The 22,615-nt window shown below is 46.3% G+C and overlaps 2 protein-coding genes across 3 annotated transcripts; one reads left to right on the top strand and one right to left on the bottom strand.

Annotated features, from left to right (window-relative positions):
* Positions 1-21: 21 nt before the first annotated feature.
* LOC137893991 (monoacylglycerol lipase ABHD2-like) lies at positions 22-3,850 on the bottom strand. The gene is made up of 9 exons (XM_068739448.1): positions 3,642-3,850; positions 3,341-3,516; positions 2,986-3,153; positions 2,656-2,839; positions 2,474-2,566; positions 2,298-2,399; positions 2,150-2,219; positions 1,715-1,799; positions 22-1,131 (listed from the first exon to the last, which is right to left on the bottom strand). The coding sequence occupies exons 1-9, from the start codon at positions 3,848-3,850 to the stop codon at positions 923-925; spliced, it is 1,296 nt and encodes a 431-aa protein (XP_068595549.1). The 3' UTR covers positions 22-922.
* A 3,324-nt stretch (positions 3,851-7,174) lies between these two features.
* Positions 7,175-19,641, top strand: mfge8b (milk fat globule EGF and factor V/VIII domain containing b). 2 transcript variants are annotated; one of them, XM_068739101.1, is made up of 11 exons: positions 7,175-7,254; positions 11,731-11,853; positions 11,939-12,070; positions 12,393-12,425; positions 15,093-15,206; positions 15,295-15,476; positions 15,732-15,887; positions 15,992-16,136; positions 16,785-16,969; positions 17,050-17,205; positions 17,371-19,641. In XM_068739101.1, the coding sequence occupies exons 1-11, from the start codon at positions 7,185-7,187 to the stop codon at positions 17,512-17,514; spliced, it is 1,440 nt and encodes a 479-aa protein (XP_068595202.1). In that variant the 5' UTR covers positions 7,175-7,184; the 3' UTR covers positions 17,515-19,641. The 2 variants fall into 2 exon arrangements, with proteins under 2 accessions (XP_068595202.1, XP_068595200.1); XM_068739099.1 differs by having other exon boundaries at positions 16,767-16,969.
* Positions 19,642-22,615: the final 2,974 nt, after the last annotated feature.

The following is a 22,615-nucleotide window of genomic DNA, read 5'->3' as shown; positions in this document are numbered from 1 at the left end:
CGACAATAACCATGTGTGAAAACATATTTATTCATCAGGTTCCAGTACGACAAAGTGTCAGAGCAAAAGAGAATATTAGTTCAACTCTGGTAAGACACATTCAACCTCGCGGAGTGAAAGGAATCCTAAAAATATTAAGGTGCCACAAAGCGGGCCGGGTTTCAGACGCGACATATTGCACACCCAGGCGCAAAGCTTGAAGGGAATTAAGTTGCTGAGATGTGACTTTAATAAGATAACCAGGGTGGAGCTCGACATTCAGAGGCCAGAATAAACCCGTTCTGCATGGACAGAACTATTGGAGCGCTTGGTTTGTTCAGTGTCGACAAGGAGTGGCTGTAAACGGTTTACCGGCTCAGCCATGCTTATTCCTCTCGTCCCGGATTGTCAAATTCTCCAAAGCAAAAAATGTTGGTAGCAATAATCTGAGCAGCATTTAGGAGAATTAAACCACGTCGGCATGGTCGTGCTGCGACGCACCGGTTCTAAGGTAGCTCGGAGAAACTGGAGCGGGACAAGCACACCGTCTGCGGGACAGACGGCAAAGACTTGTGTCCCTGGGTTTCAGAACTCTTAAAAACCTCTTTTTCCAGATTCTTATTAAGGCACTTAAATTTGTTCTCCAAACTTAAGGACCACATTCTTGAACAAATGTGGGCCGTGAGGTGGATTTCAACCTAATGTTTCAGGTTTTAATACTGAAAACACACAAACAAAAATATTGTCCAGTTTTTATATTTCAACTAAAGGTTTGATTTGTAAGAAACTGCAGGATTTATGTGCAAAAACAAAAAGGAGCTACTTTTATTTTACATATTTGATTTGTCTCAGCAGGCAGGTCAAAGGTCATCGGTTAACCGGAGGAAGGAACATTTCGTTAACCCCAGAGATACTTTCTAAACTGGTTAAGTTAAGATCGCTGTTAGAGGGGCGCGTGTGTGCCCGAGTGCCGGTGGACTCCAGGTAGGCGTTCAGGTACTGGCCGAGACACCCGATGACAGATGGCGTCTGCGTACTCCACGATGGCCTTGTCCATCCAGGTGAGGGGATGAGGGAACAGCACGGACCCCTCAAAGAAGCCCATGTGACCGCCATGATGGGTCAGGGCAAATATCACGTTGGGCATCTTTCCTACGGACAGAAGGAGGAGGAGTCTAAGTGTTGTGACCGACCACGCCTTCAGCGCCTACCTGTGAACATTCAGCTCCCTGCTAGCGCTGCCGCCGTAGCCTCATCCCTCCGCTAAGCCCTACAGTAATCACATTACATCCTGCTACTGAGTTACTGAGGAAGTCCGTTTGTCCTTGTGTCGACGGATGGTTGGAATTCTGACGTTCACTTCCCGCTGGTTTACAGACGTGGGTCAGTGGGTGTGACAGACGGAGGCGGGACACAACACAGTCTAACAACCCAGGCGGATCGCATGGCCCTAAAAAATTCAACAACGCCGTCTGTGGCGGCCGGCGCGGAAGCAGACAGGCGAGACGAGACTTCATCAACACTTGAGACTCCGGCTCCAGGGGGGACGGGGAAGCGGACCGATCTAGATCGGATCAGTGTGAAGGTTCCCTGTTGTTGTCGCCGTCTTCTAGGAAACCCATAAAACATTCAAAAGAAACGCACCAGGCGATGAGAAGCCCGTGATGCACGCGGCGACGACTAAAACGCTCCTTTCTGCACTTGTAGTTATTTTCCGCTGGCTGTAAACACAAACCTGCGAGTGCGCGCGGGATGGCCAGCAGCGAGTGGTGGACCAGGGGGTCGTCCGAGGAGTTTATCAGGAGGACGGGCACGGAGATCTGGGTGAGAACAAATGCCGGTTACACCGGGACAGGCTGCGCGAGACGCTCCAAGCTAGCGTGCTATTTAATGCGCTGATTCTGTTTGTGACCACAAAACAAAAAGGAAAAAAAAATAATCACATGATGCAGTAGTCATGACAACAGCACATGATGCAGTAGTCATGACAACTGCGTGGTTACGTATTTCCCAACATGAAGCAGTGAAGTGGGAGCAAGATCAGTATTTGTATTAATTTAGCTCATTCACAGAGCTTGCAGGCTATTAGCTTAGCTTAGCTCAAGACTGAACAGAGGGGAAGCCGACATGTGAAGGCCTTCAAGCGCAGCTCGTCCGAACGTCGACTCACGTTCTGGATGCAGTGAACGCAGCTCTCCTCCTCGTAGTACTCCGTCACCGAGCTGTAGCCGTGAAATTTTCTGCAGTACAAATTGGCCAATCGATCAGCGGCAGAGCCGGCAGGTGAATGGTGTTCATGGTTTAAACCCGAGGCTCACCTCATGATGCTGTCGTCGATCTGCGCCACCGACGTGGCGGCGTGCAGCCTGCTGAGGTCTGCGTCGCCGATACGACTGGAGTCCATGTCGAGAAAACTCCGACTGTTGACAAGAAGAAGAAAAGAAATCAGGACGGGAGGCCTCGGCGCCGTACTGAAACGAGCGGCGTTTTAAACCTGTGTGACAGGATGAGCTTCTTCATCCTGTCCGCCAACACCAGGTTGTAGAGCCTCCTGCACTGATCCCACTGGAGGAATGTTTCCTGGGCCCTGCAGGAGGACAGATTCAGAACGCGGGCTCAGACCGGAACACCAGTCGCTCTGGGGCTGGCTCCATCCCGCTCCTTCATCCAACCCACCTGAGGGCGCAGTAGCCCTGACAGACGCTGACACAGCACAGCACTTGGTTCTGGTTCTGTCGGTTCTCGCCCAGGAATTTGCAGACGATGTTTCCCCCCAGGCTGAATCCCACGGCCACCAGCAGCGTCTGGGGGAAAGCTCGTTTGACGGAGCCCACCATGGCGGCGTACTCCCAGGTACAGCCTGAAGGACAGGAAGACGTTGGAAGAGCTCCTCTTATCCAATTCTCTTTGCATTTTTCCATCTTTCTCTGATCTGGAACCTCGGTTTGCAGGTTTTCTTTTCTCTACTGTCACCTGTAATCACCCCCCCCCCGTTTCCCTCGTTACCGTAGGTGAACATGCGCGGCGAGGTGAGCTCCACGTCGGGTAGGGCTCCCAGGTGGTTCAGGACGGCGCAGCGGTAACCTTGCCGCTGGGAGTGATCCACAAAGGTCCGAATGTAATTCTTCTCGCTATGGTTACCGATGCCGGGGCAGATTACCATGGTAACGTCATCTGACACACAAACAAAAGCAAACACATGCACAGATTCAGGGTGGAGCCATACGCCTGTGTGTGTGTGTGTGAGAAACGGAGGTCCTGCGTCCAGGTTGATTTAATCGGCGGCTGAAATGCTTCGTCCTCCGGCTTGCGTTTACCGGAGGAACGGCTGGTTCAAGCCAGACCAGCGTTCGTGTCTCACCTCCTGTTCTGTGGTCTCCAAGCGCTTCAAAGAGGTCAAAGGTCGCCGTGGCCCCATCGTGCATTTGGAGATACTTGCGGACCCCACAAGGCGTCGGCGTGTCGACACGGCCCATCTTGGCATACAGGATGGTCTGGAGATGGCCGCTCTTTCCCCACAGCAATGGAGGGACGTATCTGAAGAGACGACGAGATCCACTTCAAACCAGGAAGCTCAGTGACCCAACAGAACCCACAGCAGGATTCTTCAGAATCCAATTTAGATCAGGAACTTCTTGGGCTAGGGAACAACCGGCACCTACTCTTTGGTCAACATCGGGCAGGATTTGAGGAGGTAGCGGCTGAGTGGCGTGTCCAGGGATGTGACCTGTGGCGGCGCCGTGGTACTGTTGAGGTTCAGACAGCGGATGATGACGTAGAGGACGGCCGCCACCGCCGCCAACTTCATGCCATCAAACATGGCGGGCAGCTCCGGGCCGAAGGAACTCATGTCGCCGTCCTCAAAGGTCATCGTGGATGCAGGGCAGAACCTGAGGGCCGCAAAGCACCATTAGAAACGGACATGAAACAGAAAATAAAAACAGAAACCGAGCGAATTCATATGTTAAATATAGTTTTCATCAAATAGCATTTGATCTATTTTCTGCTGTTTTTTTTGTTTTTTTTTTATAGATTTGTGCATGACAAATTATTTTCCACTTGTTTTTGGTTGTGGCATGGATGTCGTGTGACGTCAGTTACACTTTATCACAGTCGGAAGAGGGTGATCCTGCAACATGATGCAAAACATTCCGTCTTTCATTCCACATTCTCCAGGAAAACTCGCAGAGAGGTCTTTCTGGGCGCTTTGCATAAAAGGACTTTCGGAAGGACGAAGGACTTTCAACGGAAACAAGACCGCAAGGGCTTTTTTGAAATGCTCCTCCTAGACAGGATGCTTGACTTTATTTGTACTGTAATACATGCTACTGTGTGACTGTACTTGTACTCTAACATTCTATCTAATAAATATATTCATTCATTCATTCAGCATAAAGAAATATACCCGGTATTAATACAATAAAAAACACTTTTACCCACCTTAACTGCGTGATTTGGAAGGAGCTCCAGTCGAGTTCTGAAAACACGCAGTTCACGCCTTTTTTCCGACTTCCTGGATTCAGGGCCTCCAGAAAATCATGAACAAATAAGACCGTAAGGCGGACAGACCGGACTAAATCCCGGGGCGTTGCGTTCCGGTTAGCGTTACATAAAGTTTGTCACTTCAGGAAAAACTGGTCGGGTCAAGTCAAAGGTTCGAACGAGCACGAACAGACATTATAGAAGGAGTGCGATGGTCTTTCGTCATTCAAATTACATTTTAAAACTCGCTGTAGTTCTTTCCGAAGTGTGCCCATGCTCTGCTCGGCTCCGCCCGGAGTTGAGTTCGATCCGGACTCCGTCTGTGTTTACAGCGAAGGGGCTGACTTGACCGTAGCGGAGCTGCGGATGCGTTCAAGTGTTGGTTTCATGCTCCGACAATTTGGTAAACACGTTGCAAACACGTCCACCTATGAAAATAACGGCGTGTATTGTACTTTATTCTTGTAGATATACACATGAATAAATCATAATAGATTCAGGGTTTGATTATTTTCTCTTATTCTTATCTAGATATTGGGTTATTTAGAATAGTCGATCTGGTGAATTACAATAATCCGACAGGTCGTAAAGCAGCGAAGAGCGTTTAGTTTCCTTCCGCCCGGTTTACAGTAATAACGCAGCGCTCTCTTCCCCTTTTGTACAACTTTTTAGATCAGGAACGTTTTTAAATCTGCATGTCTAATGACACTCAAATGTCAAACAGATCTATTTACAAAAAGTAATAATAACACACAGACATTCTCCCAAAATAATCGCCACACGTGCGTGATTTATAAATTCTTACCCAAAATCTTGTAAAAAGTTTACAATGAGTTGAAATAGAAAGCCAGAAATGTAAATACGATTATTTTATTTAACAAGTAAAATGTCAACCTCAACGCCTGCAGGTGCTTTTTTACATTTATTTTTAAATGTTTAAATCGTGATTCATTCATAACCGAAATGAGTGACGGCAGCTATTCATTCAATGTCATTTTTGTAAACGATTTTGTCAGCCCGTCGTCCATTGAGTTACCGATTCCACCGCTGGAGGGCGCCATCCACTCAGGGACAAGACACTCAACTGCGTTCTATCAGTCAGAGGTTTATTACATATCCATTAATATATCTTATTGATGACATGACCACCGTGTTTATGTCTTTGAAGATATTATGAAGAGACAGCAAAGTTCTCATTCTGTTATTAAACAGAGGTTAATTCTCACTTATTTTTCCAGACGAAAGATTTCAAAAGACTTTAAGGAACATAATCCTGTTTTTGTGTGAGAGACTGAAATAAAAACTCACAGATACAAGCTGCAGATTTGGGCATTTTATGATACATTTCTTGAGTATCTTTTGAGGAGGTTTGAGTTTACAGGATTATGCTCGTACTCCACACCAAGGATTAAGATCAAACAGGCTTCTGTCTCGATGAAGTTCCATCCAAACATCACACGACCCTCAACGCAGGGGAGGATATCCAGGTTGAGTTCCTGAAAAACACGAGGCAAGGCAAAGGTTTGGTATGGCATAGTTTCAAGACTGAATGACCATGAGAAGGAAATCACGAATCCAAGCATGGGCATGTGATCAGAATGGACAGCAAAACAGCCAATCAGATAAACTGGAGATTAATTAAAGCTGAATTTAAATCACTTTCCCTTGTTACTAGGCTACATAAGGGTGCATTTATTATCACCAATCATCATATTCACTTAGGATGTGTGCCTCTTGTTGTATTGAATCTGCTTTTTGTCTCCTAAATTTAGAGGAGAATGAAAGATTACTGATAAAACATCTTCATCCACAGAAGAGGAGTGAGGTGAAAGCTTGAAGGGCTTCTCTACAAGTCACTCTCGTTATCAACAATTCTTTGCCTCACACCCACGCGTTCCGAGAGCACAAAAAAATCAACTCTGACCCATCGCTGGAACTCCACTCAAGAAACACCCACGAAGGAAGCAGATTTCCACCACAAAACCATCAGCATTAATGTGTATTTCACAAGAGGAATTCATGCATGGTACCTTCATTTTCCCTGAAATCATAAAAAAAAAAGGAATTTGTAAAAGGAAATTCAATTATGGCTTAAAGATGCATTGATGGGGCCAATTATTACAATTACTATGTCGTTTGAACGATAAGGTAAAAAGAAAAGCGAGAGAAAAGATGAACGACTTTGTTATCTCGTTCAAACGACATAGTCCAGTCAAAACTATTTTCTCAACACTGTCACTTCTACGCTTCCGTAAATTACTCACCTGTTTGATTGAAATGAACAGAGAAAAAAACATTATTAGAATTAACCTGATGCTGTAAACCCCATTAAAATGTAAACATATATTTAATGAAAATAAAACTTTTTTTATTGTCTTGTATGGCGTTGTTAGTATACAGTATATATATAAGTTCTCCCACGAACCAGTACACGCATTAAAAACAAACAATCCTCTGCTTGGAGTCGAAGTCGGCGCTCTTGTTTACCTTTTTCATTCACACAGCGAGAAGAAGGGGGCGGAGTTACGATTGTACCCCATGTCTCCGATTGGCTAGGAGCTGAGGCGCACTTGCTCTTGTTCCCGCCCCCTTCCCTTGAAGTCGCACAACGAGCGCTCGGCACGCTGGAAGCGGCGTTGAAGGGAGTCGCAGGACGCTAAAGGTCTTTACGTCCGTCTAAAGAACGAACTATAGCTGAATAATTACCGACCAAAACGGCAGCGATGAAGAAGAAGGCACGTTTTTGCCTCTGGCTGCAACTCGTCTCTGCCTGTCTGGTGTTTGGGGTGAACGGTACGTTGCCTTTACGTGCTTATTTACCGTCTTTTACCATCCCGTGCTGCTTTATGTTTACGGTAAAGTTCCTATTTCTCCGCTTTTATCAGATTTACTCCGCGGAAGTGTGTTAGCTAATTTGCTGGATGCCGCTGTCGTTCTTTTTTTACTGATTAAATATGTACGAAATGTGGGGACTTTATCTTTTCTTTGCACAAGTGGCAGTTCATTCGTCAGACTACTGGGGCGGAGGTCAAATTGACAAGACGTGCAGCAACATGTGAAATAAAGCGTATTGCATGCTGTTTTCGTTTTTTTATTTTTTTATTTTTAAACAACTAATTTGGTATCGAACCCGGCTGCTTGTTTTTCCACGTTTTGGAGAACGTAACAGAGGCGCCTAAGGGCGTTGTTGTACCCCTTTTAAGGAGCGTCCCTCCTAGTTATTCTAGAGAGCAGGGTTGACCTCGTGCCAATGGCGGTTGGCTTTGTTGACATTGTTGACATTTCCATGCTTTCATGTCCTGCTAAAGGACACAAGCAGAGTGTCCCTGTTGGGATATTGAGTTTTCCATTTATCATTTTCTACACATTGGAGAAGTGAGTTCATGACCTGAGTTGGTGTTCTGCAATTTTCTTGTCGGAGGAAACGTGAATTTTGACTATTTTGAATCGCTAGGTGGTCCAGCTGTTGATGTGGTCTTACAGGAAGGACCTTTAGCGATCTGGGCTCACTATCTAATGTTCCTGTATTCATTGATCCATTTAAAAATGATTCCTTAAAGCAAATGGGATGTCAGGGTTCACATTCAACCTAAATTAGTTTATTCTCTTTATGCCATAATAGCTGGCAAGACCATACCTGTTGTATTTCTCAACATCCTGTCTGAATTTTATGTCATATTTAAATGCATTGTTAACAAGTCCACTGCTGGCTGCAGATGCTATTGTGACATTTTCAAAGAATCATGAGAGACTTATTTAATTCAGAGACTAAAGCAGACTCTGGACCGGTTAAAATTAGTAATTGTTTTCTTTCTTCAAACACAAGATGGCCGGTATAGATGAATACCCAAATAAAACATCTGGTTTAACTTGGATTCGGACTGCATTGCCAGTCCTTTTCCTAAACCGTCCTTCTATTGGCCTTGCATGACTGACTCACTGTCCAACCCCCTCGCTGAAATAACATTTCATGCAGCCCGGGCAGATGCACGCATCCAAACATGTTTGTTCCTTGATGCTCAGAGACACGACGGCTGTAGAGACCTGGGTGTGGTTGCAACGGCCACAATGTTGAGTCACTTTTCCACATGCAGCTGCCAACATGGACTTGCTGGTGAATTTCTCATGTACAAAGAGCACACTAAAACCTTTCCATGCTGTCAGGGATTTTGGGGGGTGGGGGGTGGGACTTGTTGCTGCTGCGTCATGCAAAAATGTTTACGGGGCAGAAAAAGTTCAGCCCGTTTTATATTTATTTTACCTGATTAGACTCAACTCGGCGGGTTGGAGCTCGCTTGACCCATCGCTCTGCCGCTGATGGGATTGGAGTGGAAAATGGCGTTCCGTATCAGTCTTTTCTCACAACGGGACCACTTTGGGTATCCAAGTGAACTGGGGCTAAATATAGCCAGACACTGGGCCAATGGCACAGCAGGAGTGTGTGTGTGGAGTTTGTGGAAGCATTAGGCAGGTATATAAATACATTTCCTTGAGGGTGTAAAAAGAGGTTTAAGAGGCTCTTATCCGTAGTTACTCTGCAGCAGTGGGATCATACGGCGATGTTTATTTAGCCTTGCCCTAAATCCTAAATCCTTACCCTTCTCATTTGAGTATTTCTTCATCTTAATAATATTCTTGAAGTTTCAGAAGACTTTCTTCAATGTTGTTCTTGTAAACATCCTTGAGGTTAGGTTGGAGATGTAGAAGTTGGTGATAGTTAGATTAGTTGTTCTGTTGACGCAATAAATCCTTGAATTGGATAATATATACAGTATATATCAAAAGTAGGATGGGGACATCATGACATTTTATTAAAACAGTCAAAATGCTTATGCAGGTTTTAAATGTTAGAAATTATGTTGTCATTTGAAGTAAACTGAATGTCTTTGAGTTTGGATTGTTGGCTGGACAGAGAATTTTGTTTGATTGGAATATTTTCCACATTTCCTCCTGACCTGAAGAGACTCTTCTCTTCAGGTCACCCTCTTCTTCATCACTGATGACTTTATACTTTTGCCCACCAGGATGAGACCGGCTCTGTTTCTTCCACTGTACATTTTAAATAGCATCCTTTATCAATGTTTCATTACAATATGGACCATCTTCTAATTTTGGCCGCTGTGCTAGTATCTGCTGCCCCACTTTCCAATCTGCCACATTGAATATTTTACGCGCTGTCATGCGAGCTGAAGGCTGAGCCACAGATGAAGATGGTAGCTGCAAAGAGGAAGCTTTATGTACACAAATCTTTGTTTATATGATCAGAAACACAAACGTGAAATGCAGACTCAAAGGCTCAGGCTGCTGATCTGTTTCCATCCCTCATCTATTTCTGTTACAGGACCCAGGAGAGAAGCTTGTTCTTAATGGTGCGTGACGTTTGAGTGTATTTTTAGTATATTGAACTGTTTTTATATATTTTTGGAGCAGCAGCAGAGTCCTGGAGATGCACGTGGACATTACAGCAGCTCGCCTGCAGCTCCAGTCCTGCTGCTCTGGCGTTTACTCGTGTCTGTGTTGCTCAGCATTTCAGTTTGGTAGAGACGGATCATCAGACAGGAGGACCTTCCTCTTGCTTCGACCGTCAAACAAATCCTTTAACAGCTGAGCGCGTGTGAGAGATGCCTCCATGTGTTCTCGGCTTTCTGGAACACTGAGTTTCCACACTTGCCTTCCAGCCTATATGCGTGGCAGAGCAGCAGAGTGTTTATGTTCACGGGCCCGTGGATAATTGGATGAGACTCTCACATTCACATGAATGCATTTGTCAGCCTTTGCACAGGTGAAGTGAACGGAGTCACAAACTTGGAATTGGATTTGTTAAGTCTGCTGAGCTGTGAATGCACAAAGATTCATTTGTGTCTTGTCTCCTGGTCTTAATGTGGTCGCGGGTCAGGTGCGTTGACTCAGTCTGCTGATTGATCCTCTCGGCAGCGGCCGATTAACTACTATTGACTCCTCCTCCTGTGAGTCTCCTACCGAAAACACGTGCGACATGTGTTACGCTATCAGTTATTTATTTACAAGATAAAAACAGCATTTCATTGGTGCTAAATTCAGCAAATCCTTTTAAGGCGTGAGGTTTTCTTAAAGCCACGCGTACACAAAGTCAAACTTCTGCAGAATCTCATACACATTCTCTTTAGTGGGTCTCATGATGGGATTCTGGCTCCGGCCGCTCTGTGTTTCTCTTCTGGTATTTGTGGAATCAGGGGAAATGCACAGACCATGACTCATATGGAGGGAGAAAAGCACAATGCCCTGTAGGAATGGTGTGACCCACAGTCATGACTCTACATAGTTCCTTAGTGTTGCTGTACTTTGCATCCAACGACATCCAGCCAGTCAGGTAGCGTGAATTTAATGCAACCCCTGAGATTTCTGTTGCCCCCGAAGCGCGATAGAATTAAATGGATTCCTGTCTGTTGTACTAAAAGCAACAAAAGGATATTTAAAGAGATTTAATAGTAACACTGCTGGTTCTGTCGATACAGGTTTCAACCGAAACGGCAAGTTTAAGACCCTCAGATTGTTCCGTCAAAGTATTCTTGGAATGCGATTTATTCAGGATTATCGTTTCTCAGCTCCAAGAGGATTTCCTGAAGGGAGCCATCTGCCAAAGTCGGGAGGGAGGCTGTCTTCCTGCCCAAAGATAAACAGACTGCTAGCACATCCTTATCTAAAAAGATAATGGCAGTCCCATGTGCTGTGAAAGCACTCGAAGGCCATGGCGCAGGATACAGCACTGGTATGACTGGGTGTCTGTTCAGTGAATAATCAGCCGTCTCATTCTCCCTTCATTCCCTTTGATGTGACATAAAACAACTCTTTCCTACTGGACCGTAAATCGGAGCTCACTTCGTCGTCCTGCCGTGGAAAACGACTACGTATCACCTGATTGGTTTTCCCACCAGCCACTGTGATTTCCCTGGTTCCCAGAGAGCCGGTGGAACCGTCGGCTTCAGGCAGCTTTGAATCCGCTGGAAGCTTCCAGACTAGTGACGGCGCGTTTACTCAGCTGTTTGTGCCGTCACATCTGAGCTGCAGCAGCTTGTTTACTCCTGCAGGAACAACTCCACCACTTCCATACTATGCGCTGGTTTTAACAGTATTTCTCAGTTCTGGCATCTTTTTGCCTGAAAACTCAGGTGAGGCCTTCGCAGTGTCCTTTTTGGAACGGTAACCATCTGGTTCCATAAGAGCCAGCAGTAAGCCATAAGTGTTGTTGACTACACTGTGGTAGTTACCTTGCCCCCCCCTCCCCTCCAGGTGACTACTGTGAGGTGAACATGTGCAGTAATGGCGGAACCTGTGTGACCGGGGCCGGAGCTCCGTTCGTCTGTATCTGCCCAGATGGCTTCTCTGGAGAAACCTGCAACGAGGCCGAGACCGGTAACCCCCCCCCCTCTGAGAAACGGGCAGCCATAGCGGTTAATTATCACAAAGTTCTTAACCCCTCCTTCTTCTCTTCCTAAAGGGCTCTGCATTCCCAACCCCTGCAAGAACGATGGCGACTGTGAAGTGACCGCTCAGTCCCGCCGAGGGGACGTCTTTAGCGAGTACGTCTGCAAGTGCCCGCCAGGCTTTGAGGGCGTCCACTGCCAGAACAGTGAGTCTGTGCCCCTTTCTATTTCAGCCTTTATATAATCCTTTTCATTGCGCTGTTTGTCTTGTAGCGGTCTGTTGAGGTTGATGCGTGTCAGGCGAACCCGGCGCACTGTCTGCTGGCGTGAGGCCGGCCAGCAGACAGGCAGCTGTCGTCGTGACAACTTCATTTGCCCGTCACTCTGATTGGACTAAACTGTCGGTTCAATCGGGGTCAGCCTTGGAGAGGAGAGCGTGTGCTGTGTGAAAAGGCCGCAAGGCAATAGGCTAAAGACTGTGTAGCCTCCTTTTATCTTGTTTTTGATCGTGTGTGCTTTTTATCATAGGTGTCCAAGGGGCAGATTTAATTTCACAAACAGGTAACGATGGAAATGAGACTGGAGAAATGACAGAATGAGTGTGCGCTTGAGGTTTTGCTCTATGGTCTCTCTTCCTCCCTGAATCTAGGTGTTTTGTTTTGCCTGCATGTTTAACGCGAGGAACGACATACATGCACGACGTGCACCTACATGAGTCACGATGAGGGTTTTCTTAAACAGAAAATGTTCTGCGCTTTAAAAATGTTCCACATTCATATGATAACCTTGTGGACACTGGGACGCTGATCTGCTGTAGCATGCATGCTAGCTGGCGTTCTGGCTGTCAAGCTGAAACACAATGGCGTTCACTCATCTAACCTCTGTGATGCTGTAACTCCAACTCCTCAGCCCATGTTTACGCTCCAGCAACTCATGATCTTTTAACAAGTACACCCAAGTGTTTCCCATCTGCGTCTTATTTACCCCTAAAAACCACAAATCACAGCTCATCAGAACTCAGACATTCACCGGTCCCCTCGGAAGGCGCTTCAAGCCGAGCTGCCAGATTTAGAGCTCTCATTTACACTAATTAGATGCCTGAAGGATAATGACGAGGGAAGTTTATTGGACCATGTTAGTTCCGCCCAGCTGCCGATGGCCGTGTTGTGACAGCTTAAAAGGGCCTTAATGCGGGGGTGTTAAGGTGTGAGGCTCACGACAGGCGGCTTTTATGGAGACGGAGAACGGGTGACGTGACAGAGTCTGCTCCTACGTCCTGATGCAGAATGCGTACTGTAGCTTGCTGTGAATAGAAAAATAGAATGTAATAAAACCGCCGGTCAGTCACGAAAAAGTAGAAGTAAAAACAAAGAACATGTAGTTCATATATCACGGCTGAATAAACGTCTCATTCAAGGTCTAAAACTCCAAAGAGACATAGAAAGAGCAAGAAAATCTCTAATGAGGGGAAAATAGAATCCTGCTCATCCCACAAGAACAACCACACACAGCTCATGACCTCATATAAACACACACACACGCGCACACATCCCTCGCGCCAGCCAAGCCAACAGAAAGGGGCGCTCCACGCTGAGCGCTCGCAACGTCAGTGCTGCTACTGTTGCCGGGCGGAAAACTGAACGTGGAGGCGGAACGGCGAATTAAATCTGCCCTCCTGACAATGTCACACCGAGTCCTCAGGTCTGTCTGCTGCACTTCTGACTATCCTGTCAAATTGGCCTGAAAGCCTGCGTGGCTTCCAGGAAAGGTGTTTGTGTGTGTCTGTGTGTGTGTTTGTGCGTGCTCACGTCAGCAGGCAGGCACCCATGCCCCCTGTTGATTCGGGCTGCGTGTCTGTTTAATGTGCAGATTTCTTTCTGTTTGCATTAAGACGCCGCGTCGTTAGCTGAGCTAATTGGTTCCCAGGAATCTCGACGTGGTCTTAAGCCGTTTCAGATGAGTTGATCAGAGGGCGTGTCCATAAACGGATCAATCACAGATCGGAGCCATGGTGTCTAAGTCAAGTTAAATTACAGGACAACTCGTTTTTGAACAGCACTGAGGACATGAAGACATGCGTAATCATTTTCATTTCTCTGAATGAAAGCAGAAACAAAACGCACCTGCACCATAGATGTATAAATATAGATTATGCCAGATTTAGACCAAGTATTGCACTTTAAAGAACCAAGTTTATCTACCTGATGTCGACATGCCTTCACTTTTACTTATGCGTTCTGTAAATACATTTTATAGCCGCAAAAGTTTCATCTCATGGCAGAGATGTGATTCAGAGTTATTCTGGGTGTTTCCACGGAAAGGAAGTTACACATCTGGAAACCCTTCAGCCGTTTATATTCAATAACGTTATTATGGTCATATCTGCGACCGTAACGCCCTCGTCGGTTGCTCTGCCATGGCAACAGCGAGTGGTGATTTAAAAACGCAGTCTGTAATTTCCTTACGTCGGCTCATCATCGGTTGGTGGACGAGACTAACTTTTCTACTCTGCTACAGCATCACGACAAATGTGTGTGATTGGCGTAAGGTTGGCGTTCTATTTTACCACCGAATTTAATCTGGATCGGATCCAGGATGACGTTGGGGAAAAAATATAACATTTTAACATTAAAACACATTTATGGATTAAAAAATCAGTTACAAATACACATCAACTCTGATTCACTTTGACTTTTCGTGGTTGGTGTATAAAGATACCAAGAACAATCTAGAACCTTTTGGTGCTGATCCAGATCACCATGTGGACGGTGTAGATCCAGTTAGGAGGGGAACGAGCTGCTTGGGGGAGGTCTGTGCTCTGAGCGCTTTTCTTCTCCATTTAACCTGCAGACTGAGCTAGATGGATAGTTTCGGTGATGTCGCCATCAAGAGGCCATACAGAGAATTGCAAGGGAATCGATCCCAATCCAACGAAGTGGCTTTAAATGCGGCTCAATGTTTTTTAAGGCACATAATCAGGACATGTACCAACATCCCTGAATGCTCACCTATAAGTTCTAACTTTAAAATCATCCTTTTCTTATTTAATCACATGCAGCGGCCCGCAGTCAACGCAATGGATGTCCGAAGCTTCTCTCTTCCAGTCTTTGCTGCATGATTCTCCACAACTCTAAAGCTTTGCGCGTTGTCCTCACCCACGCTTCTAGCTGTGATCTGTCAGAATGGCTGCTCACGGTTGACTAATAGAAGTGGGATTGATCTGTCCAGATGTGAACGACTGCACCGGCCAACCGTGTGAGAACGGCGGCGCCTGCCGGGACCTGGAAGGAGATTTCAAATGCCACTGCCCGTCCCCGTACGTGGGCAAACGCTGCCAACTGCGTAAGTGAAATACTTCACCTTTTATTTTAATTGTTAGGTCAGTGTTTGTAAAATTTGTCGCTGATGTCGGCCCGCCTCTTCCCGACAGGCTGCATTTCTCTGCTCGGTCTGGAAGGGGGCGGCATTGCCGAGTCCCAAATCTCAGCCTCATCGGTCCGTTACAGCCTGCTGGGTCTGCAGCGCTGGGGGCCCGAACTCGTGCGCCTCCACAACAAGGGGCTGGTGAACGCCTGGAGCGCTGCGGCGCACGACAAGAACCCATGGATAGAGGCGAGACGCGCGCATCCATGTGCTGAAAGGAACCCGACATGCTAAGGGCTAAATTCAACATGTACCAGCCTATAAAAGCCTGTCTCGCTGCCATTAGTTATTACATACGTTATTACATACATGTGTCAAACAGAGAGGAATCCTATTTCTTTTTACAGTTTTCTCATCGGGTGCTTTAGTTTTGTTTGTCTTTAATTTGCCATCCTTCTGAGAAAGGAAATCAACATTAATGTCAGCCGTCTTTAACTATTTCAGATCAACACGCAAAGAACGATGCGCTTCACGGGCATCGTGACGCAGGGTGCGAGCCGCATCGGAACGGCCGAGTTCGTCAAGACTTTCAAGGTGGCGTCGAGTCTGGACGGGAGGACATACACCATGTACAGGACAGACGGAGACAGGAAGGACCATGTAAGGACAAGTAGAGGAAACCGAGTCGGGTTTTGAACTGATCGTTCCTCTGGAACGGGGTTCATGTTTGTGACGGCTGGTTTGCATATTCCTCCCGTCTGCAGGTATTTGTTGGGAACGTGGACAACGACGGCACCAAGATCAACCTGTTTGACCCGCCGATCATCGGCCAATACATCCGCATCGTCCCCGCGGTGTGCCGCATGGCCTGCACCCTGCGCATGGAGCTGGTGGGCTGCGAGCTCAACGGTAAGCCGGCGCGCTCGCCGTCGGCGTTCAGCACGCTGATGTTTGTTGGAGCTTTCAAAACGTTTAAGTTCCAGGTGGGAAAGATGATCAGCCGATATTTTATTGTTGAATCCATATTTAGCTGTGATGTTTAACCACTCGTTTATTTTAGCCCTCAGTGATTGATCATTTTTCAAATGATTTTACTTTAAGGATTAATATTTGAATGCAGATGTGTATTTATCACCAGAGTGATGGTTGACGGACGGGCTGCACGTCGGATGATTTTGATTCAGAGACTAAACATTCAAAATCTTTTTTTTTTTTTTTTTTGATAAATGTGTTGTCGGGTTCTTTTCTGTCTTCTCTATTCCAGCGCGTTGCTCTTCATATTAATGTCCCTTTCATGTAAAGCCAGTTTGAAGACCTTGAGCGTCCTTCTGTCTCAGCCGTCTCCTTTATGAGATCACTGTCTGCTCTTCATCACTGTCTGCTCTGCTTCTGCTCTGGCCCTCCACATCGTCGTATCACGTCTGCTTGCGGCTCCGCTTGTCTTCCATGTCTCTTCCATATCTATCATGCGCTCTTTGTTCTTTTCCATTCCTCTTTTTGTCTCGTCCTCCGTCTTTCTTCCTGCTCTCACCTCCACAGTGTATTCAAACACTTCAGGTTGTTCAGAGCCGATGGGAATGAAGTCCCGGCTGGTGTCTAACCGCCAGATCACGGCCTCCAGCACCTTCCGCACCTGGGGCATCGAGGCCTTCACCTGGCACCCCCACTACGCCCGTCTGGACAAACAGGGCAAGACCAACGCCTGGACCGCCGCCACCAACAACCGGTCCGAGTGGCTGCAGGTAGGACGCGTTGGACGTGAGTTCCTCATCGCTCTTGGCTGGTCTGTGTGTGTAAAGCGAAGCTGCTGCTGTGTCTCCAGGTGGACCTGGGGTCTCCCAAGAAGATCACAGGAATCATCACACAGGGGGCAAAAGACTTCGGAAGCATCCAGTTTGTCACAGCCTTCAAAGTGGCGCACAGTAACGACGGGCGGGCCTGGACCACCGTGATGGACGAGAACACAAAGACCGACAAGGTAAAGTAATGTGCAACACAATAAAGGCGTGAACGAGCTACCGCTAAGGAAGCCTGCAGTCTGGAAGACGCCAGTGTTTTTAGTTCGCTCAGCTATCGAGCATCGTAAAGAACGCTGCTCTCCGGCTACCATCTGTGTTTCCATTGGCTCATTTTCTCCGTGCAGATTTTCCCGGGCAACGCCGACAACAACATTCACAAAAAGAACATCTTGGAGCCGCCGTTCTACGGCCGATACGTCCGCATCCTGCCGTGGGAGTGGCACGAGCGCATCACCCTGCGAATCGAGCTGCTTGGCTGTGACGAGTAACGCCGCCCTGGACCTGCCCCCCCCCCCCCAATCCCGCTCCTCCTTTCTCTACCTCCTCTCCCTTTCCCTCCTCATCCCTCCATCTGTTCTCCCACCTGACCGACACCCGCACTGTCTTGCTGTCATCCCTAGGGGGCAGCAAACCGCAGAGTAGCCTGCCCAGTGTCAGACGTCTGTGCTACCCTGATCCTAGATCAGTTCTAGGAACCTTTAACCCCAACAGCTGGTGATAATGGGTCACTCATTCATGTCCACTCCAGACGCGCAGTGGATGAGTTTCCTTTCCTGCACTTATCATGATCATCTGATCCGTGTCTCAGTTTAGTGGGAAAACCAGAGAGTTTCAAAACAATTTTCAAGCTAATTTTCTGTATTTTTGTTTTAGTTGACACCTTAAACTTTAAGGTGTCGTTTCTCTGCATTGGTTTGGACTCTTAAAATCCTCCTGGTCATGTTTGACCTGCTTGAGAATTGAAACATGATTCTGTCTTTTACAGAAGAGCAATCTATGTACACAAATCCTCATTTTTAAATGTGTACAAAAGCATTTCCAGACTGAGCTCCTTCTTTCTTTGTGGGACTTCTCCTGGAGTCCTTGGGCCAAATCGTTGCAGTTCGGCCATCCCGTGCCAAATGCCCTTGGATTATTGTTTAGAAATGATACACACAATGTGTTCTTGTCCGTCTGTGTGGGACGGTCGACGGCGAACCCTCCAGTCATTCAGTTCAGCGACTGCGATCCCAGAGCAGATGGGCAGGACGTTAAAAACGTGGGACAAAAACAGTCTCCGCTCCCGGTGGAGTAAACGGAAAAAGAAAGTTCAATGCCCTCACTGAAAGGAGTAATTGCTCAGTGGGATTATTGGGTCCTTAAAACACAGAGGTAAAAAAAAAAAGTTTAAGTGAGAAGCTTTTCTCAATTCCTTCATTACTCGTTCAGAAAATGTGACGTTTCCCGTGACGAGTGATCCGGCGTTCCAACGGCTGCTGCTGCAGACGTATTTCAGGGTTCGTCTTGTGGTTTACTTAAAGTGTTTGTAGTGAACAGGTTCTAGATTCTAGTGATTCTGATAGATAGATAGATAGATAGATAGATAGATAGATTCTGATTATTTCACCTTTAGCAGGCCATCACACATGGAAGCAACACGTCCAAAACGCATCTGCTGCTGTGAGTTATCCTCAGAGACCAGCAGCATTCAAGTTCAGATTCAGTAATGGTAGTTAAGACGGACGTGAGCAGCAGCAGACCTGACACGCGTGACACGTGTCGTCTCAGGTGCAGGTCTGCACCGGTTCTGGTCTGCACCGGTTCTGGTCTGCACCGGTACACGTCTGCAATCCTGTCGACTTGTTGCTCATTCACTCGCTCAGCCTCACAGCTTCGTTTTATGGCACTTTGATGTTTGTGTTTTGATATTTGAAATATCAATAAAGCAAAATTTACAAGTGTTAGATGAAGATGCTTAAAGGAACCGATAGTTTAGCTGCTTTGATGGTTTGACATTTATCTCCATGTTGGGCGTTAATGTTTGTAGACGGTCTGTCCAGTCCAACATCGAGCCTGCAGTGGAATGCGTGACCCGTTCCGCCATAGTTCTGCTTCTGCTGCCCCCCCCCCCCCCCCGCTATAGTAGTCTAAATCTTTCCATCCCATCAATTATGAATTATGGGCTTGTGCAATATGGTCCTGTGTTAATTTTGATAACATTAATTAAAGTCCTTTTTAAAAATGCATGAGGGGATAGCGGTGCGCTGACAGGCTAACGGTGGGGTATTGATTATTGATGCAGACGGTTCCGGTCGCCCGTTATCTATGCGTGCATTTTATCGACCTGTTCAGAATTCAACCTTTTTAACTCTCGATGATGTGGTTTCATTATTTTTTTTAGGTGTTCATCCACATTTGAATTCATGTTAATATTTAGCTTCCCTGCTTTTCAGTTTTTCTATGACTGATGTGTTTTTGTCGCCATGAGCTCGTTTCTTGCTGACTGTTGACCTCAGAGAATTTAAACTGGGTTTGGAATTTTGTTTTTTTTATTCCAGTGTTGCGTTTCTAAGAGGATTCCTTCCATGTTTTGCCTTTGTACCTTCTAAAATGAAGAAATAAAGATTTTAAAAAGACTATTTGTTAGACTCTAAATGCTTTGGATGAATAACACCTGGGTAGTTCTGCGTCCAAATGACTGCACCTCCACGGGTCGGCTCCGGGCTCCCGTATTTGGGTTCTGGTGGAACAGCTGGGCCACATGAAGCTGAAGCAGGAAAACTGGCCCTGAGTTTTGAGCAGGAAAGGATCCACTCCCGGGAAAACAACTTGTAATTTAACTTTCAGTGTGTTTAGTCGGTGCTGAACTCTTCAGGGAGCAATGAGAAGGCTGGAAATTGTAGCTTTGATTATTACAGCTCATTTTAGCCTCCTCCTTTTTAAACAGAGCCTCAGAGTTCCTCTCTAATCATTTCAGACTCCACTCTCTCTCTCTCTCCTCAGAGCTCTACTCGTTTATTCCCTGGGTCCGAACGTGGCTGCAGAAATGACACCCTTCCAGCACAGCATTCAGCCAGCAGTTCACCGGGGCGGCTGGTATGTGGGACGCCTGGGCCAAAACCTTTCATCTGTGTGTTTGGGAAGAGCTGGTCTGGTCACTTCAAACACACTGGGAGATAAAGGTCTGGGGACGAGCAGGAATTAAGAAATGATCATGAGAAAGTCACTGATATTTGATAACAGTTGCTAATTAGCTCTAATCACAAAGTACAGGTAAATCAACTAAATATTTTTAGATATTTCAAGTTTGAAAGTTTATTCTAATCCATTGTTGAATGTTCAGATATTTCCTCATAAGTGGAACCTTTGAACTGCTTTAGAAAATCTTCAGAGAAGTGAAAATTCAAACACGAGCATGTCTGTCTGGAACAATTTGGTGCAACGGCTGCAGCCAAAAAGGAAATCCCAGGAAGACATTTTTGAAGTCATCAGACTCCTGAAGCAAGTTTTAGGCGGGACAGAGAGGCGATAGATTGGGAGGGAACAACTGAGCTTTGAAAGAATTCACGGTATCAGTCAGTGGGCCTGGACCCGACCCAATGAGTTCACCGGCATGGAGCGACCCGCTTCGGCCAAACCACATTTGACGAGATGTTGATCCAGGATCTGGGATTTCTGTCATTTGGGTCTTTTAGCTGTGAATGTAGCATTGATGCTAGAAGGTTCTCAAGTTGAAGTTCAAATGTGGTTGTTACCAGTTTCTGGTAATAATCAATACTGATGATTTGTCAGATGTGACTCTGCGACTCTTTTAAGCTGAACAGTATCAAACCTGCTTACTACAGGTAGATAGTGTCTTTTGCATTGTGCAGAGCCTGTTTAATGTCCGATTTGAGCCAATGCAACTTAATATCCCTAAAAAGAAGAACTATGCGAATAACTAAGTACGCTAACCCTCCTTGATTGCCGACCGCAGTAGTGATTTTAAAATGGAACCGTAGTCGTCCCGCTCGTCTCCCACGGTCTCTGGGACATTTTTAAGCATGCCATTAGATCGGCGTAAAAGATGGGAAGATCTCTACAAATACTGCCGCTGGGTTTTCGGTTACTGTGGCTAAAAGACGTTTCATTTTACCAGTCACATTTTTCAGTGTTTCTGTATTTGATAAATGTCACAGTAATAATATTAAACAATGAAAGGACGGAACGACCTTCTGACTCCTGATAAATACATCAATCTGATTGCCGAGTTCAATTTCAGTCTAGATTACGGTTTGCCAGGAGCAGAGCCTGATCCCGTTATCGGTACAACGCAGAATATTGTCGTCTTTATGCGTTTAAAGATGGATGGAGTGTCTGCTGCGTTTAGGTTTTTGGTTCAGGGTAAGGAGTCCCTGTTCTCTGGCCTCCTCCCACCTCCAAAAACATGCAGTTTAGATGTGTGATCACTTCAAATTGTCTGTAGGTGTGAGCGTGTGCGTGAATAGTTGTCTGTGACGAGCTGCATGGAGTCTCATCCTGGGTGTTCCCCACCTTTCACCTGTAGCGAGCTGGGATAGGCTTCAGCGACACCCGCGACCCGCAGGGTGGATGAAGCGGATGTAGATGACTGAGGTCGTCTCGTCTGGAAGAGGATGGATGAATGGTCGGTTGGTTGGTAAGGGGGCCAATCCTAGCTGCAGCCGGGTCGCTACGCGGGGCTGACAGAGAGAGAGATCCCCTTGACCATCCACCCCCCTGCCCATAGCGTCACCAACCCCTGTTTCCATGATCGAGGAGAAGACGCACCCTCTGCACGGAAAGGCCACCATATCCGGATTCAAACCCAGAACCCATGAGACCTCATGAGTTCGGAAGCAGGGCCATGCCAGATCCAGCGGTTGCTGGGTGGATGTCAGAGAAGGTTGCGATCCGGATCGTGGTGTCCTTCTCAAGTCATGATATTTTGTTAGATTACCGTACACTGATTTGCTTTGAAATTACTCTGAGATCTTAGTTAGTTCAAACTGACGGGTGAAGTCCTGGCGCTGTTATGGCAAGGTGTGCAAAAGCTAAGCAGCAGCACCAAGGAGGTTCTGGTTCTGACACCGTTCGTGTGTCTGTTAGCAGGATTACAGAAAAAGCGCTGGATGGATCTCGATGTAAAAAGATCTGAAGGTGGGTCTTGGTCTAACTTGGATCCCGTTAAATTCTGAGAGTGATCCGGTTTCCTGTCTGGATATAAAAATATCTGGATTTTCACATTTACTCATAATCTAGGCTTTTTCAAAACATTCTGAATTGTTAAATATGCATTCAATTCAGTCACCAAAAAGGGGGTCCGATGTCTTCAAAATGTCTTCTGGATCTGGTCCAGAATGAGGTCTGGAAAAAATATGACATTTACCATTAACACACATTTATGGATTCAAGAATCAGTTAAAAATACACATCAACTCTGATTCACTTTGACCTTTCATGGTTGGTGTATAAAGATACCAAGAACAATCTAGAACCTTTTGGTGCTGATCCAGATCACCACGTAGATCCAGGGATTTTTAAATACAGGACTGGGTTGTTTGGTTGGTGACTCATTCATGTATTGTGCCTTGGCGGCGGTTTGTGCTTTCC

The sequence above is a fragment of the Brachionichthys hirsutus genome, chromosome 5 (genome assembly GCF_040956055.1).
Source record: "Brachionichthys hirsutus isolate HB-005 chromosome 5, CSIRO-AGI_Bhir_v1, whole genome shotgun sequence".
NCBI lineage: Eukaryota > Metazoa > Chordata > Actinopteri > Lophiiformes > Brachionichthyidae > Brachionichthys > Brachionichthys hirsutus.
This window is presented reverse-complemented; position numbering and strand designations above follow the sequence as displayed.